This window comes from Tachysurus vachellii, chromosome 4 (genome assembly GCF_030014155.1).
Source record: "Tachysurus vachellii isolate PV-2020 chromosome 4, HZAU_Pvac_v1, whole genome shotgun sequence".
NCBI classification, from domain to species: domain Eukaryota; kingdom Metazoa; phylum Chordata; class Actinopteri; order Siluriformes; family Bagridae; genus Tachysurus; species Tachysurus vachellii.
Window position 1 is genome coordinate 29,295,640 of NC_083463.1, and position 18,274 is coordinate 29,313,913.

General features: G+C 39.1%; 2 protein-coding genes across 2 annotated transcripts in view; both read left to right on the top strand.

Annotated features, from left to right (window-relative positions):
• The window catches only part of zgc:92360 (uncharacterized protein LOC436988 homolog), a 19,764-nt gene extending 4,989 nt beyond the window's left edge, over positions 1 to 14,775 (top strand). Inside the window, exons 3-11 of the mRNA XM_060868796.1 lie at positions 1,095 to 1,186; positions 2,082 to 2,164; positions 2,274 to 2,386; positions 5,682 to 5,828; positions 7,044 to 7,127; positions 7,857 to 7,919; positions 12,371 to 12,442; positions 13,034 to 13,265; positions 13,462 to 14,775. Coding sequence (XP_060724779.1) covers positions 1,095 to 1,186; positions 2,082 to 2,164; positions 2,274 to 2,386; positions 5,682 to 5,828; positions 7,044 to 7,127; positions 7,857 to 7,919; positions 12,371 to 12,442; positions 13,034 to 13,265; positions 13,462 to 13,490 — 915 coding nt within the window. The 3' untranslated portion in view covers positions 13,491 to 14,775. The remainder of the gene's footprint in view (positions 1 to 1,094; positions 1,187 to 2,081; positions 2,165 to 2,273; positions 2,387 to 5,681; positions 5,829 to 7,043; positions 7,128 to 7,856; positions 7,920 to 12,370; positions 12,443 to 13,033; positions 13,266 to 13,461) is intronic.
• Positions 14,776 to 14,906: 131 nt separating this feature from the next.
• Positions 14,907 to 17,997, top strand: uts2r4 (urotensin-2 receptor 4). The gene has a single exon (XM_060868797.1). The coding sequence runs from the start codon at positions 15,518 to 15,520 to the stop codon at positions 16,610 to 16,612; it is 1,095 nt and encodes a 364-aa protein (XP_060724780.1). The 5' UTR covers positions 14,907 to 15,517; the 3' UTR covers positions 16,613 to 17,997.
• The last annotated feature ends 277 nt before the right edge of the window (positions 17,998 to 18,274 follow it).

Sequence of the window (18,274 nt, forward strand, 5' to 3'; positions counted from 1 at the left end):
TTTTATGTTGTAACACAGTATAATGAGCTCTGTAGCAGAGCCCGAGTCATCATTTATAAGTAAACATGAGCATCAAAAGTCAACTAAACTGTAGAGACAATAGCATATGACATCATCATGACATCATCACTTCATATAAAACATTGTAGGCAATTTGCCTCTTCCTGAAATACTTGAACTAGCACTTTTTTCCCCCTTTTTTCGTTTGTGAGTTTTAGGTTGATGGCATCCTAAGTTTGTGACCTAGTGAACCAGTGTCAATATATTGTACGCACTGTTGTACGTACAGAAGGGCGTCTGCCAAAATGTAAACGGTGGAAGACTAAGAAAACAATTTAGTTCACTTCCACTTGACATTAGAGCCACATCTATAATTACTTGATAGAAGTATATACACATCCTCAGAAATCACCTCAAAACGGGGAACATTCAATCAGAAAATGTGTTACTGCAGGACATGGCAACCTTTGTTTAGTCAAATAACTAAATAAGAGTTAAAAGTTATACCTTATACATCAGTTTGTTTTGATGTCATTTCACAGACCTCATTTCTGTAGCCTGCAACTACAAAAAAAAAAATTTGCAAGAATTTACAGGGATTTTGGCAGACATCCATATTTTATATCAATTTTCATACAACAATGGGTTAAGGGCCTTGCTCAAGGGCCCAGTAGTGGAAGCTTGGTGAACCTAGGATTCAAACTCCCAACCTTCCGATCCACAGTCCAACACTTTAACCCTTAAGCTAACACATCCTACATACCCAGTTAGTTTACAGACTATAACCTTACATTTATGACAGACGCATGTTAATCAACTGAGCGATTGAGGGTTAAGGGGACCAGCAAGGACAGCTTGGTGGACCTTGGATTTGAACTCACAACCTTCTGATCGGTAGTCCAAAACCTTACCCCCAAGCTACTACAGTACATCCCCACACCTTCTTCTACTTAGAGTGTGTTAGTCATCTTCTAGCCTCAGTTAGCCTTCCGTCTGTTTTGACGCTGCTGACTGCATCAGTGTAGTCCAGCGGAGACGTTGTGTGTATTCATGATAAAGCCTTTGTTTTGTGTGTTTTCTTATCTGTTTCTCAGTTCTTAGCGGAGAACGGAAACGAGGTGGCCAAAAGTAAATTCGAGGCTTATGTGCCGGTGTACTACTACAAACCCACTCACAAAGACTGCCAGTAAGTCCGCCCAATCTTTTCGAATCGACCGATCTTTATTTTTTCTCTTCTAGAAAAGTTGACATAAGTAGCACAACATTTGAGTGCTGATTGTGGGTTAAGTTGGACTTAAGGTAACCATCTGACATTAACATGCAGTCTAACCTGCACCAGTGCATATGCATTAAACCTGCACAGTTGTGAGAGTAAGAACTCTGCATGAGGTACCTGAGGTCTGCCTGGAATATTCCATGATGCCTGAATGGAAAAAGAAACAGAAGAATATATATATATATATATATATATATATATATATATATATATATATATATATATATATATATATATATATAAGCAGCGATTTAGGGGGCCAAGCACCTCAATGCACCTCTTAGGGAAAAGAGGGGAAAAAAAATGTCCAAATAATGACAGGGATCCAATATGGTGGAAATGAAGCGCTTTGAAAAGTGGAGTTACATTTCTAGGACATTGTGTTGCAGAGGTATTTTTCTGTGTGTACGTCCAGATTTGCTCCATTGGAGTTGTGTGTACTGTAAGTAGCCGAGGCTGAGCTGTGATTGGTCCAAATATTGTGCGTGTGTTCTGTGTGCTGCTATAGACTTACATGTGGATGTATAAAAATAATAAATACTGTAAGTAGGTCAATTTACTACTAATTATAATATTCTAATATTGTACCTATGGACCTTTGGTGCTTGGCCCCCTAAAAATATATAAGCAGCAAAAAAAATCTGTCTTGTGCTAAAAATTAAAAAAAATTTACATCTTCTGCACTCATAAAGCTCAACATGAAAGAATTTATCTTTCGAATTGTAGCTGCTTGGAAAACGCTTTAAAATATAAATGTGCATTTTTATTTGTGTATATTTTAACAAGTATCTGTGTGCGTTCATAGAGTCCTGAAAGAGCAGTGGATCAGAGCTAAGTACGAGCGGCAGGAATTTACCCAAGACACGAAGACTCTGGTGTACGAACAGGGTGAGCGTTAACCACTGTAACGAGAACTCGACATGTTGATGAATAACGTGTTGATTTACCAACAGAAACTTGACTAACATTGTATGAGTCATGATTTTCTTGATGACAGGAACCAGAGATGGGATGCTAATGAAAAGAGGGCGAGACAACGGGCAGTTCTTCAGCAGACGATTCGTCCTGTCTGAAAGGGAAGGGACACTTAAGTACTACATAAAGTTTGACGTGAGTTTAACACACCGTTCATATACAACACAACACTGTAGCAGGGCTGTAATGTTTTTATTCTAAACCGTTGGTGCATCTCAATCAGATCCCTAGTTCACTATTTAGGCCTCTGATCAGGGAATCGGCTATTTTAAGGTCTCTCTCTCTCTCTCTCTCTCTCTCTCTCTCTCTCTCTCTCTCTTTCTCTCCAGTGCACTGGAACGGTTGCTTGCTAAAAAAGTCCCACAATGCATCACAAAAACCATAGAGCATCGATGCACTATGCTATGTATATGAAATGATTTTTTTCTGAAGCCACTCATCTCAAATGAAAAGTTCATACAAACACTCAGCCAACTTCATCTACAATTTAACGTTGCTTGTTATCATTGTTGTGGCTCTTAAATGCTTACTTACTTGCTTAAATGTTTAAGATTTGACCTTCTGTATATTGACCGTCTGTTTGAGTTTGCTTAAAGTATCATTACAGAAACCTGTGTGATTATGATAACAAATGTATACAATATATTAGATATAAAATATTTAACTGTTTGGGTTTTTACACTGGTGACCGATGAGGAAAGTAGGTTTCATCAGCCATTATAAAGTCATCAGTGTCCCAATGTATAGTGAGTCTGTCAGGTTCCAGCCCGGAGTTTGTGCGTTTGTTTATGTTCGGTGTTCACGTGTCTGCCCCGACCCTTGTCTCTTCCTCCCCGACTACGCACACCTGTTCCTCATGTGTTAATTGTTATGTCTATTTAGCTGTGCTTGTCGTGTCTTTGTCCCTTTTTTGTGTTTTTTAGTTAATAAATCCAGTTTATTTTAGCTATCCTGCATTTGGGTCTGTTTTTATCCCCGCATCACTGACAGAGTCAGAGTCCTTAACAGTGTAGGATTGATTGATTCACCATGTAGGGATCTGATTCAGACGCATCCCAAAGTCACACTTGAGGCTTTCTTAGTTAGTTAAGCAAAATAGTTTGCCTTATTGAAAGACCGAAGCAAAAACGAGCAGGCTGCTGTAGGAAAATAATCAGCGATGGGAGGGAGTGACTATTAAATTTTATATTAAATGTTACATTTAAAGGGGGGCACGGTGGCTTAGTGGTTAGCACGTTCGCCTCACACCTCCAGGGTTGGGGGTTCGATTCCCGCCTCTGCCTTGTGTGTGTGGAGTGTGCATGTTCTCCCCGTGCCTCTGGGGTTTCCTCTGGGTAGTTCGGATAAGGGGTAGAAGATGAGTGAGTGAGTAAGTTACATTTAAAACACTCGCTCACTCTCTCACACTCATTTTCTACCGCTTATCCGAACTACCTCGGGTCACAGGGAGCCTGTGCCTATCTTAGGCGCCATCGGGCATCAAGGCAGGATACACCCTGATACAACCCATCGCAGGGACATTTAAAACATTTATTATTTATTTACTTTTACATCTAACGTTATAGTACATCCAGAAGATTTTTTTTTACTTATTTCATTTTTGCAGACCTGGCAACCAATTTATTATCATATATATATATGATATATATATATATATATATATATATATATATATATATATATATATATATATATATATATGATATATATTTGGCTGAATTTTTAATAAATGATTTGACACTTCATAAATGAAAGACTGGCTATTTTATATTCTGGTCATATCTGAAATTGGGACACGCCATGAATATTGCGAGGCCGTGACTGGTATCGGTCGGCAGTAAGATTGTAAATGTGCACATTTTCCTCCACACGCAGCTGCGAGCGCTGAGAATATAGATTGGGGTGAACGGGCTGGAGCTCTCTGCTGTAATAGTGTTTAAAATATTCATGTGTGTTGAAGAAGAAGGGTGTGTGTGTGTGTAACGGTGCTGAGAGGTTAAACACAGTTTGTTCTCTTCAGACCACTGCTCTCGTGGGTCATTTGTGCTGGTCAAACATGTCAAACAAGTCAAACACGATTACATGTCTAAACAGCTTTGGAGTTTCAGGCCCGAATACGATGATCAACACAATACTGTGGGCTATAAATACCCAGGTTATGTATTAGTACAGTACTAGTATTCTGGTACTGTGGGCCATTTAAAAGGTTTAGTCCCAGTTACTATTGAAACTGTTTAATGTTTTATTCAAAACAATTTGTAATGAGTTCAGTAATGATTTGAAGCGTTACTATTGTGTGTAACGATTTTTTTACAATGTGCATAGCACTGTTATTAAAAAAAAAAAAGAAAGAAAAAAAAATAAGTATTAATTATTCATTCATTCATTCATCTTCTACCGCTTATCCGAACTACCTCGGGTCACGGGGAGCCTGTGCCTATCTCAGGCATCATCGGGCATCAAGGCAGGATACACCCTGGACGGAGTGCCAACCCATCACAGGGCACACACACACTCTCATTCACTCACACAATCACACACTACGGACAATTTTCCAGAGATGCCAATCAACCTACCATGCATGTCTTTGGACCGGGGGAGGAAACCGGAGTACCCGGAGGAAACCCCCGAGGCACGGGGAGAACATGCAAACTCCACACACACAAGGTGGAGGTGGGAATCATACCCCCAACCCTGGAGGTGTGAGGCGAACGTGCTAACCACTAAGCCACCGTGCCCCCAGTATTAATTATGAATAATAATAATAATAATAATAATAATAATAATAATAATAATAAATGTTAATAAGAAACATTATGTCCTTGTGATTTATTTTATTTTTTTCTGTAGCATGACAAGCTATTTATCTTATAATCTTATTAATGTCATGAAAAAAAAGGCAAAAAATAGAGGATGTAAGACTATGGATAAAAGAATTTATATTTATTTATATTTGATTTATATATAAAGTCATTATGACTCTCCAGGCTTTATAAACCTTATTTAAAAAAGGTGGTGTATTAAATCAGCTGCATTTTATAATCAGCTGTCACAGAAACACGAGTTACTGTTAAAACCAGATAAAATCCAGATCATTTTCCAATCCCAGCCTATTCTGAACTGTTTTTATTCCTCTTCTACCAGTTCCCTGTTTAAATAAACATTTATATCCTTTTGTAGTTACATTTAATATCGATGAACTTTGGCAACTCAAGTTGGTTCTTGTTCTTGCTTATTCTTTAGTACTTATTTACTGTATATAGATACAGCACTAACGCTGGAGACTCATTCCATACAGTAAAACCTAAAAAAATAAAAAATAAAAAATAGCAACAATTACCGAACCTATTCGATGAAGTCTTTTGAATTATTTTTGTCTTTGAGTATGCATGTATGCTGATGATTTCTTTCCTTTCGTGCTCTCACACAGGCTAAAGAACCTAAAGCTGTAATAAAGGTGGACACCATCAACGCCTCGTTTCAGCCGGAGAAGATCGGCAACCCCAACGGCCTCCAGATCACTTACCTTAAAGACTACAACACGCGCAACATCTTCCTCTATCACGAAAACAGCAAGGTCGGTGGTCGAAATGTGAAAATACTTTCATTGCAAAATAATCGTTGATGGTGTGGGGTTCGATATGATCAATTTCTTAATGTTTTTTTTATTATTATTATTATTTTTATAGATTAAATTATGACACATAACAATTTTTATCCTTTTATAGTTATATATAATTATACAGTGAGCCTCTGGGGTTGATTCTTACCACTGTTGTTTACATCTTCTTCGTGTTATTCAAGGGTTTTCTTCTGGTTCTCTGGTTTCTTACCCCAATCTAAGGACATGCATTGAAGGCTGATTGACATCTCTAAAGTTGTCAATAGTGTCTGAATTGTCCCCTGCAATGGACTGGTCTTTTAGGATATATTTATCCATTTATAGTCACATTTATGGACGTGGTAGTTTAGTGGTTAAGGTGTTCGACTACTGATTGGAAGGTCGTGAGTTCAAATCCCAGGGCCACCAAGCTGTCACTCCGGGGCCCCTGAGCATGGCCCTTAACCCTCAATTGCTCAGCTGTATAAATGAGATAAATGTAAGTCGCTCTGGATAAGTGCGTCTGCCAAATGCTGTAAATGTAAATGGATAGACTCCAGGCTGTCATTGATATAAATGTAGTTACTTTCCATTTATCCTTATCCAGAGCCATTTACATTTTTTTTTTTATCATTTAATACAACAGAGCAATTGAGGATTAAGGGCCTTGTTCAAGGGCCCAGCAGTGGCAGCTTGGTGGACCTGGGATTTGAATTCACAACCTTCTGATCAGAAATCCAACACCTTTACCTGTACAGTATCTGTAAACCGATGAGGCATTATAGGTCTAATTAACTTGAAGAGAAATAATTAGAACCAAGTAAATAAAATTAGTACAACATTAGTATAAAATTCTTGTACTATAATTACTGACAAATTGTTATGGAAGAAGACACTACAGGACATGCTGCTATAGGAATATAGTTCGGCTCAAGCTGCGTCACTCCGCACTGTTGTTAATTATTTAATGTTTTCCACTTTACAGAGAACATAAGTGCTTATGAGAATTTTTTTCTTCACTTGTATTCAATCCAGCTCTCTGTCTGTCTGTCTGTCTGTCTGTCTGTCTGTCTGTCTGTCTGTCTGTCTGTCTCTCTCTCTCTCTCTCTCTCTCTCTCTCTCTCTCTCTCTCTCTCTCTCTCTCTCTCTCTGTGTGTGTCTGTCTATATGTTATTTGTCCCTGTCTATCAGGAAATAGTGGACTGGTTTAACGCGATTCGAGCCGTCCAGCTTCACTACCTGAAAGTAGCTTTCCCTGGGTCTTCTGACCTCGAAGTGAGTAGATACAGGATTTTATCACTCTGTTTATTGTGTTTAATTGACCACAACTGGAACAGTGTTTATGTATTTATGAGAGATAAAGATGTAAACCTGTATCTGCTGATGGATCCTGGGAGATAGGGGGTTAATAATATGCTTAGTGCTGTCTCCCCCACACACACACACACACGTACACGCCTCTTCTTCTTTTCAGTTCCTGTTCATATGTTGGGCTCTTTACTGTCCTATTGTGTGGTTCAGCACATGCTTTTAATATGCATGATAAGCTAAAAATCTTAAAAAAAAAATAAAAAAATTGCATAGACAAAAAAACAGAAGAGTATTTAAAACTTGCGTATGTGGGTCAACATTTAGTAAAATTAGTAATTATTTGTTTATGTATTTATTAATTGATTAGTTATTTATATGTTTATTTATGTTATGTTATTTATTTATTTAGATATTTATTTATTTATGATGACACTTCACCTAAAGAAAGTAAACAAAAAAACAGGCAAAAATATTCTATTAAAAAAACTATATACTGAATGCATTCAGCTCTGAGTGACAGATTACAGCAGAAGGGAATAAATCTGTCCTGAAATTAATTTCATTTATTTTCTTCTTATTGTTTTTGTTCATCTTTATAGCTATTTTTTTTTTATTATTTTCATGTTGACAATCACACTTGAATAAACTCATATCTAACAGCCTTGTTTCCTTTGCTTTATTATTTTTTTTCAGTTAAAACCCAAACTGACGAGAAACTTCTTGAAAGAAGGCTACATGGAGAAAACAGGACCAAGGGTAAGATCTTACACTGATTATTACACTGTTACATCATGTGTTATTCGACGCTTTCAGCGCAGAGCCAGACGTCTGTACAGGACGTGAGCATCTCATAGCTCGAGGGTTTAAACCTGAGCTTCGGTTTCATCCTCTGAGGAGTTTCTCAAGCTCATTACACCTTCAGGTTCAGGACATGTTTAATCTTGCATCCGGAAAACATGTCTCGTTTCCTGCGCTGAGAAAAGCCTTAAATTTAATTTCTTTAACATACTCAAAGTCTAATTTATGTAGTGAAACTACATTTTTTTTATTTTTTTTTTGGCTGTCATTGTCATAAAAACAGAATCAGTAAGAAGTCATATATAATTAATATATAATTATAAAATTAATATATATATATATATATATATATATATATATGTATATATATATATATATATATATATATATATATATACATATATATATATATATATATATATATATATATATATATATACATACAAAAAAATAGAATTTCAATAAAATTTCAATAAGAACGAACTATACAGGTGGGAAAGGGAAATAAGGATAAGGCATTCTGTGGAATTTACCTCAAAACCTTAAACGCATATTTTAATAGATCACGATTTATAACGATCCCGTGAACTGAGCCTCATTTATCCTCGTACCAGTTTCCCACACAGCGTCGTACCTGAAGGAGAGGGCTTTGTTTTACCGATTTGTAGATTAGCCCCACAAACTGGCAGCATGCCAGTACTGAAGTACTGAACAAACCTGTGGAGCCAGATTCTAAAGCTGTATTCAGGACTTGAGCAGTGTGGACATACTGAAGTTAAGATTCGAGATCGTGCGAAACACACATGTTCACTTTATACACTATTATTATTACTATTATTACTACTGCACAATTATGCTGTTAATACTTATTTTTGTTTAAATGTCTTAGATTTTCTTCTATATTATCTTATGTTTATTCTCAATGGTTTTTCTTATTTATATCATCTGTATATTTATTATTGGTTCTTTATATTTACACTACTAAACACCAATACACCAAAGAAACAATCTTGTACATGTAAAACTACTGCAGGTAACATATGTAACCCAGTTTCCTGAGAAAGAATCGAGACGCGGCGTCAGACATGACGTTCCCATAGCGTCAGCCATGACGTTCCAATAGCATCAGCCATGATGTTACCATAGTGTCAACCATGACGTTCCCATAGCGTCAGCCATGACGTTCCCATAGCTTCAGCCATGATGTTTTCATAGCGTCAGCCATGACGTTTTCATAGAGTCAGCCATGATGTTTTCATAGCTTCAGCCATGACGTTTTCATAGCGTCAGCCATGACGTTTTCATAGCGTCAGCCTTGAGGTTTTCATAGCGTCAGCCATGATGTTTTCATAGCTTCAGCCATGATGTTTTCATAGCGTCAGCCATGACGTTTTCATAGCGTCAGCCATGATGTTTTCATAGCTTCAGCCATGACGTTTTCATAGCGTCAGCCATGACGTTCCCATAGCGTCAGCCATGATGTTTCTATAGAGTCAGCCATGTTGATTCTATAGCGTCAGCCATGTTGATTCTATAGCGTCAGCCATAATGTTTTCATAGCGTCAGCCATGACTTTTTCATAGCGTCAGCCATGATGTTTCTATAGAGTCAGCCATGTTGATTCTATAGCGTCAGCCATGTTGATTCTATAGCATCAGCCATAATGTTTTCATAGCGTCAGCCATGACGTTTTCATAGCGTCAGCCATGATGTTTTCATAGCGTCAGCCATGTTGATTCTATAGCGTCAGCCATGACGTTTTCATAGCGTCAGCCATGACGTTTTCATAGCGTCAGCCATGACTTTTTCATAGCGTCAGCCATGACTTTTTCATAGCGTCAGCCATGATGTTTCTATAGAGTCAGCCATGTTGATTCTATAGCGTCAGCCATGTTGATTCTATAGCGTCAGCCATGATGTTTTCATAGCGTCAGCCATGACGTTTTCATAGCGTCAGCCATGACGTTTTCATAGCGTCAGCCATGATGTTTTCATAGCTTCAGCCATGACGTTTTCATAGCGTCAGCCATGATGTTTTCATAGCGTCAGCCATGACGTTTTCATAGCGTCAGCCATGACTTTTTCATAGCGTCAGCCATGACTTTTTCATAGCGTCAGCCATGATGTTTCTATAGAGTCAGCCATGTTGATTCTATAGCGTCAGCCATGTTGATTCTATAGCGTCAGCCATGATGTTTTCATAGCTTCAGCCATGATGTTTTCATAGCGTCAGCCATGATGTTTCTATAGAGTCAGCCATGTTGATTCTATAGTGTCAGCCATGTTGATTCTATAGCGTCAGCCATGATGTTTTCATAGCGTCAGCCATGATGTTTTCATAGCGTCAGCCATGATGTTTTCATAGCTTCAGCCATGACGTTTTCATAGCGTCAGCCATGACTTTTTCATAGCGTCAGCCATGATGTTTCTATAGAGTCAGCCATGTTGATTCTATAGCGTCAGCCATGTTGATTCTATAGCGTCAGCCATGATGTTTTCATAGCTTCAGCCATGATGTTTTCATAGCGTCAGCCATGATGTTTCTATAGAGTCAGCCATGTTGATTCTATAGCGTCAGCCATGATGTTTTCATAGCGTCAGCCATGATGTTTTCATAGCTTCAGCCATGACGTTTTCATAGCGTCAGCCATGACGTTTTCATAGCGTCAGCCATGACTTTTTCATAGCGTCAGCCATGACTTTTTCATAGCGTCAGCCATGATGTTTCTATAGAGTCAGCCATGTTGATTCTATAGCGTCAGCCATGTTGATTCTATAGCGTCAGCCATGATGTTTTCATAGCTTCAGCCATGATGTTTTCATAGCGTCAGCCATGATGTTTCTATAGAGTCAGCCATGTTGATTCTATAGCGTCAGCCATGTTGATTCTATAGCGTCAGCCATGACGTTTTCATAGCGTCAGCCATGACGTTTTCATAGCGTCAGCCATGACGTTTTCATAGCGTCAGCCATGTTGATTCTATAGCGTCAGCCATTACGTTTTCATAGCGTCAGCCATGACGTTTCCATAGCCTCAGCCATAAAGTTTCTATAGCGTCAACCAATGTGTAATGAGGTTCTATGATATTTGTACTCATGTTTGCTACATTTGAATTGTAGAGGACTTTAGCAAAATGCGTGTTAGAATAGTATAATAAAAACCTTTATATTTGTCGTAAGGGTTAAGGGCCTTGTTTAAGGGCCCATCAGTGGCAGCTTGAACCCTGATCCTCTGATCAACAACCCAGCACCTTAACCGCTTGAGCCAACACTGCACCAAATCGTCTTGGTACAAAGTGTTGTAATGCCGTCACAGTCACATTCTCATAGAAACCCCCGTTCTGACCCAAACCCAAAAGCATTCAGTGCTTTAATTCATGTAAAACACTTAACAAGACATAAATTGATAATGATACAAAACAAACATACACGAATACGAGGAACAAAAAACGCGACATGAAACATTGACTTGACTTGTCAGTATATATAGAACTACTCATTAACAATACACATGTAAAGAAACACATGACGTAATCACACGACTTTAAACAAATTATAGCAAAGCACGTGCCAGTAACACACTTTGGTGGTCTGGTAGATGATTGATTATGATTGTCCCAGCAGTTACTTACAGTTTCTTTACACAACACATCTTGGCTCAAATCTGAGTAAAATCTGCTGCAGTTGTCACTCCTATCACTGCACCTCGCTCCCTCAGACCTACCAGAACTGCCCGACTGGTCTTACCATCTCTCAGGGTAAGAGGCAGGTGTACTGTACAGCAAGACTCTTTTCTGTTCTGGCGTCAAGGTGATGGAATGAACTTCCCCTAGATGTCCGAACTGCTGAGTCACTGGCTATCTTTAAACGACGGGTGAAGACCTACCTCTTCCTGAAACACTAGCAAATTTCCCCTGTTTGTTGTATGTGTATTTTAAACAGAACAACAACCCTGAACAGAGTTTTAGGTTGATGGTATTCCATGTCTGTAACCTACTGAGCAACCTAGTGAGTTTTTGCATTGGAATTTCTGCTATCGCAAAATCACAAAATCCTGAAAATACTTTTTTTTTTTTTTTTTTTTTTTTTTTTTTTAAAAAAAATATATTAAAAGATTTTAATATATTTTGTTTATTAGAGAGAGTAAACAAGGACTAACACAGAATAGGTGAAAACAACCAGGCGATGACATAATGGCAGGATGGGTTAGGGCCGGGATGGGTTCATTTTTCTTTAGATTCCTTTAGAACAAGAACTGTGTTCAAAAATAAGTCGCAAAAGCTTCAAAGTGTAAAAATCAGGTTTTAAATCTGAATGTACTGTACTAGACATTAAGGACATTAAAGGGTTTGCTAAATGAATTGGTAATAAATGGTATTTTTGCTTCTCTCTATCACTTTTTTTCACAGCAAACAGAGGGTTTTAAGAAGCGCTGGTTCACACTAGACCATAGGAGATTAATGTACTTCAAGGATCCTCTGGTAGGACTGGTTTCCTTTTTGCTTCCTTCTTTGTTAAGATTTCATGATTAGACGTGTCTGATGGAATGTGGGCTTTAAATTGAGAAATCTGACAAACAGGCTGCTACGATTCTGTCTTTATCTATACCGTTTTAATCTACATTTTCCGCGTTCACGTTGTTAAACCTGCTGTGGTCCTGTTTTACTGCTAGCAGCGGTGGAAAGGACAGTTTAAGGACAGACTTTATTAAAAAAAATAGACCAATTAAAACGATTCAAGTACTAGTAATTCCATCAGATGTGATGAGATTAATAATTATGTTATATTCCTACATATTGTGTCTCTAAAGATAGTATTTACATTCCTGTAATGAAGCAGAAGACATGGGTTATTGTGTAAGGAATGGTATTGCTATAACATCTGAAACCGTGAGACAAAATTGCTAAATAATGTCCAGAAAACAAGGGTTGGGCCTCTGTACCTTGTGACTCACTCGCTGTTAGACGTCCTTTAGCTTGAACAGGAAGTAAGTTTTATAATACCTCAAGATACAAAGCCTGGCTGTGTGGTGTGTGTGTATGTTTGTGTGTGTTCATGTGTGTGTTTGGCAGGATGCATTTGCTAAAGGTGAGGTGTACCTGGGTCACAGAGACCTGGGTTACAGCGCCAGTCCTGGCCTACCAGCCAGCTCCCAATGCAACAGCGCCTGGCAACATGGCGTCACCATAGTGACCCCCGAGCGCAGCTTTCTGTTCACCTGTGAGACAGAGGCAGAGCAGCTGGATTGGCTGAAGCACTTTAATCAGGTCCTCAGCCTGCCGATGTCACCGCAGGAGTACAGCAGTGAGTGAGCCAGCATGCATGTCACGCTTCAGGAAATACTGTTTTTTCAGTTTGTTTGTTATTGTTTGTAAATATTTTTAATAATATAATACTGATTGGTATTTTCCAGTTAGCATGTACTGTATTTACGAGCTTACTAGTATGCATGATGTGTTGTGTTCTTGTTCACTTTCTGTTTCTGACTTCTGTTTTTCAGTGGAAGCCCTCTTCAAGCATAAACACTGACTGATTTACGCACTTTTCTCGACCCCAGCCTGACCTATCACCTCCTGATATACTCAAGAATGAAACACTACTGGTTTATTTTTATACACGGGAGAACTTGAGTACTGTTAGACCTAGCCTGTTTACTGTAATTTCCGATCCAAGCCGCAGAGAAGATCGGGATCCATTTCAGTACCGGTCACTAAGTTTTTTTTTTTTTTTTGTTTTTTTATTGTTTATTTGTATGGATTCGATATTGGATTGTGTTGGTGTGCCTTAATAGTTATCAATAATCTACCAAACTACTGATTTTTTAAATATTAGTTTAAATTGCACAGCTGGAGATTTGTTTTGTCCTGAGATGCCCTCTACTGGTGAGGGAATGTCATGTAATGCTGAGGTTTTATTTTTTAAGGAAAAATCCACTTTGACCTGTATATCAATATTATAATTATGTTCAGCAAAAATAAATATTTTTTATCGATATTATGGTTAAAACCTACTGCCTCGCACAATTTACCTTCTAGAGACAGTGATGCAGCAGCACTTTAAGGCCTCAACATACTGTAAAAGGGATCTTACAGGCTCATAAACTCACTGCAGTTTACTTTTTGTTGTACTCCAGAACTGCAGGTGGCGATATAAAAATTTAGCATCATCTCCAATAACAATTGCTCCACCTCAGTGTCATCTATCTTAAAATACACCTGTATGATTACGGCATGCACTTATTTCCAGGGATTTCAGAACAGCGTAAAAGATATTGCGTCATCGGGGAGGCGTGGCCTATTTGATAATCTAACCCTAACCAAAACCGTAGTTTTTGGTTGTTTATTTGTTTTCTAAAATAAATCTACCTGTATGACCGTTTTGTCCTTCGTAGTATTCTCTTTTTTTTGAAAGAGGACTTTTTCCAAGACCTCCGGAAACACGCCCACTTTACGTCGTGGTAAAGAAACCCCTGGAATTTAGTGAATGCCGTATGATAACACCTCACTTATAACAACCAATCACATGCTTGGTCTCTGCACGAAGTATGCACCACATCAACGTAACTGCGCTAGCGATGCCCACTTATGACAAGAGCAAGAACAGACATTTAAATTTTTTAAAAACAAGTCTAGGTTTTGGCGTTCAGGGTGGATTTTTCCTTTAATTGAACAAATTTAGGACATGCAGTGTAATTTGTTCTTGTTACTTTTTGTACTATTATTGGTTTCTAAACTGAACTTTCATCCAGATGTTTAATACAAAGGAAATATATAACTGTAAGCTAAATCTTCAGAATAAATAGATTGAACGGCAATAGACGAGTGTCATTGTGGAGACGGAGTTAATTATTCTTAGTGCTGCATGATCACGTTTGAGCACGAGGGAGAATATGTGCCTCTGTGTGTGTGTGTATGTGAGAAATGGCACCCTGGTGTTCAAAGACGTATTCGGGTAGCCCAAAGTGAGCTTCTCCTAAATCTAACATGTCATGTGCAGTTGCACGTAAGTGTGAGTGAGAGTTTTAAGAGGTGGGTGACAGAGAAAGAGGGACAAAGAGAAAGAAAGTTGGATAGGAGAGAAGAGAGAGACACTTAGCAAGACAGCTAATTGGTTTCAAACATATCAACTATTGACACTTATCAACAACGCTTTGGATAAAGGATACGGATTCCAAAACCTGGATGGAAACATTAAAAGCTTTCTGCATTGCAGATGAAGGAAGTCAGAAAAGTTGTGTTTGTGTTTCAAGAAACTTCTGCTTCGTTTTACGGACGCTGATCGGTGATAGACCATCGGGGCACTTCAAGCTCTTTTCTGTGAAGATTTCTATAATGGGATTGTTTAAGACTCATGAATTGACATCTCTAAGGACTAGTCCATCATGTCTACATCTTTGTTGATGTTTTAAGAGAAAAAAGAGGAGACTGAGTATTGCCTTTTCACTCATTTACAAGTGTATCTTAGATCTGTTGGAATTTTAAAGAGATGGTTCCCTCCAATACCCATTAAAGCACTCTGAGTTTTTTTTTTTAAAGTTGAGTGGCATTCTGTGGATCATGAGCATGGTGCCCAATTCCAGCATCTCCATCCCTTCCAACTCGGGCACCAGTGGATCTGGAAGTGGCTCAAGTGGAGGTGGAACAGGCAACGTGTGGGTAACTCCTCTTCTTGGTGCAACCCTGATCACCATGTGCATCCTTGGCATGGTAGGAAATGTTTACACACTGGGTGTGATGCGCTCTGCAGTTTTGCGGCGCTCTGGTTCTATGTATGTCTTCATTGTTAATCTGGCGGCAGCTGACCTGCTCTACCTGGGCACCATCCCATTTGTGGTATGCACCTATTTTTTCCACGACTGGTTCTTTGGTGAGACAGGTTGTCGGGTCTTGCTTAGCCTTGACCTGCTTACCATGCATGCCAGTGTCTTTGCCCTTGTGGCCATGAGCCTTGAACGGTATCGTGCCGTTGCATCACCATTCCGTGCCCGTCGTTCTGCCACTGACTCTGCCCGACGTCACTGGCTAGCAGCTCTTGCCATTTGGGGTGCTGCCTTGGCACTCACATTACCCATGATGGTGATGATCAGACTGCGGGAGGGGCGTCCAGGAGCCTCCGGTCTTGTCAAGCGCATCTGCTTCCCCACATGGACGCCTGAAGCTTTCAAAGCCTACCTCACTGTTCTGTTTTTCACTAGCATGTTGGTGCCAGGGCTAGTCATGGTGGTCCTTTATACAGGGTTGGCTCGACACTACTGGACCGCGCAGTCCAATCTCACACGTGGAGGAGCAGAAAACAAGAACAGCATCCGTCTTTCCATCTCTTCTTGCTCGTCTAGGCGAAAAAGGCTTAAGCACAAGGTGGTCTGCATGATCTTCAGCATTGTCGTGGCTTATTGGGCATGCTTCCTGCCTTTTTGGGGTTGGCAGATGGCCAAACTTTTCTCAGCCGAATCCCTGCGCTCACTGACACCTGCCACACACACCTATGTCAACTTCTTTGTTACATGCCTTACATACGGCAACAGCTGTATAAACCCGCTGCTCTACACGTTGCTCACCCGCAACTATAAAGACTACCTGGCGCAAAGAGGACAGGCTTCAGGCTCCAGCCGTATTGACCATGGCTCAGGGTCAGGGATCAATGATCTGTAGATTCAATTATCTATAAGGGGAATGGCTGACATGAAAAACATCGCATCATCCCATCCACCTCCATGCAGACAGAACAATGAAATAATGGACCAGGGTTCAACACAAGCCAAGGATACCAAAAACTACGATTGGGAACCACATAGTTTCATAGATTATGCAATAACATGAGCAACTATCAGATCAAGTTTAAATTCATCTGGAATTTTGGAAAAAAGCCTTGTATGCGAACGACATCCAATGTAATGGACAGCTGATGATTTAAATAAGCTGCTTGACACAACTTTCTGAACCTAAAGGTTGCAATGGATTCATCTTAATTTGTGACATGGCTCATTGTTAGTGCTTTGTTGATATTTAAGATAGATTATCTTCATTATGTTTGATATGCTGGACAATGTTAGTGCATCCCATGTCTAAAGGTGTGTTTTGCTGTGTTTAGCAATTCTCTAAAAACCTTTAAAGTTAAAATAAACATATCAAGTTCTTATTACTAAGATCACCAGTGGTATTTTCAGTAATGATATTGTTATGGGGATGGACACACACTGAATTGCAGGCATGTGTGTACGTATCTAACCATCTAACCATAAAGGCATGGATAACCAGGTTGGACATGTCTGCACGGTTCCCTTACACTCCGGAATGTTACTCCAGGCTGATAAATTCCTCACTTTAGTCCACAGGGCTTTTCGAGTAGCAATGCAAATTATTCCTACTCAGCTGCTAAAGCAGATAATAATGCTGACAATACAGATGACCTGATTAATGCACCATGAACCATGTGACCTTCGGCTTGGTGAAATCATTGCGGTACTGTACAGTAGCGTCACTGATAAGTCACTATTGGAGAAGAGACTTTTAAAAGCCAAATTATACTTTCTGCTAACTTGTACTGTTACGTACAGTACATAGGTTTGTTTCCTGATCTGTAAGTGCAAAGCAAATTATGGCTCTGGTTTGTAACTCATATTTGCATTACAAAGTTGAAGCATTATTTCCTAGATCTTTCGTAAAAGTCCTAAAGTTCCCAATATTTTCATAAACAAAAATAGATGTAAGATAAGTAAGGAATTAAACATGGTTGGGGTGCCATTTAAAAATAAAATAAAAAATCAACAATAGAATAACTTGATATGTTACCATTCCAGACTACTGTATGTCCTTAAGTGTTTTATTCCTTTCACAGAAATTTGCCAACTATGACAATTTTTTTGTATTAAAGAATGGAATATTGTAATTTTTCTCAATGTATACTTACTTTAAGGGCGAGGTGGTCAACTCTTTTACCCAATGGGCGATTTCTAGACAACTTAGACAGTTTTTATATTGAATGCTTTGACTGATTTGTTCAAACCAATTCAAATAAAGCCCTCCTCCACTTTCAAGTTTTGCATACTTGAATCATTCATTCATTCATTCATTTTCTACCGCTTATCCGAACTACCTCGGGTCACGGGGAGCCTGCACCATCTCAGGCGTCATCGGGCATCAAGGCAGGATACACCCTGGACGGAGTGCCAACCCATCGCAGGGCACACACACACTCTCATTCACTCACGCAATCACACACTACGGACAATTTTCCAGAGACGCCAATCAACCTACCATGCATGTCTTTGGACCGGGGGAGGAAACTGGAGTACCCGGAGGAAACCCCCGAGG

What these genes read in the sequence shown, in the direction of transcription:
- uts2r4 (XM_060868797.1), top strand. Translation starts at nt 15,518, where the DNA reads ATGAGCATGGTGCCCAATTCCAGCATCTCCATCCCTTCCAACTCGGGC.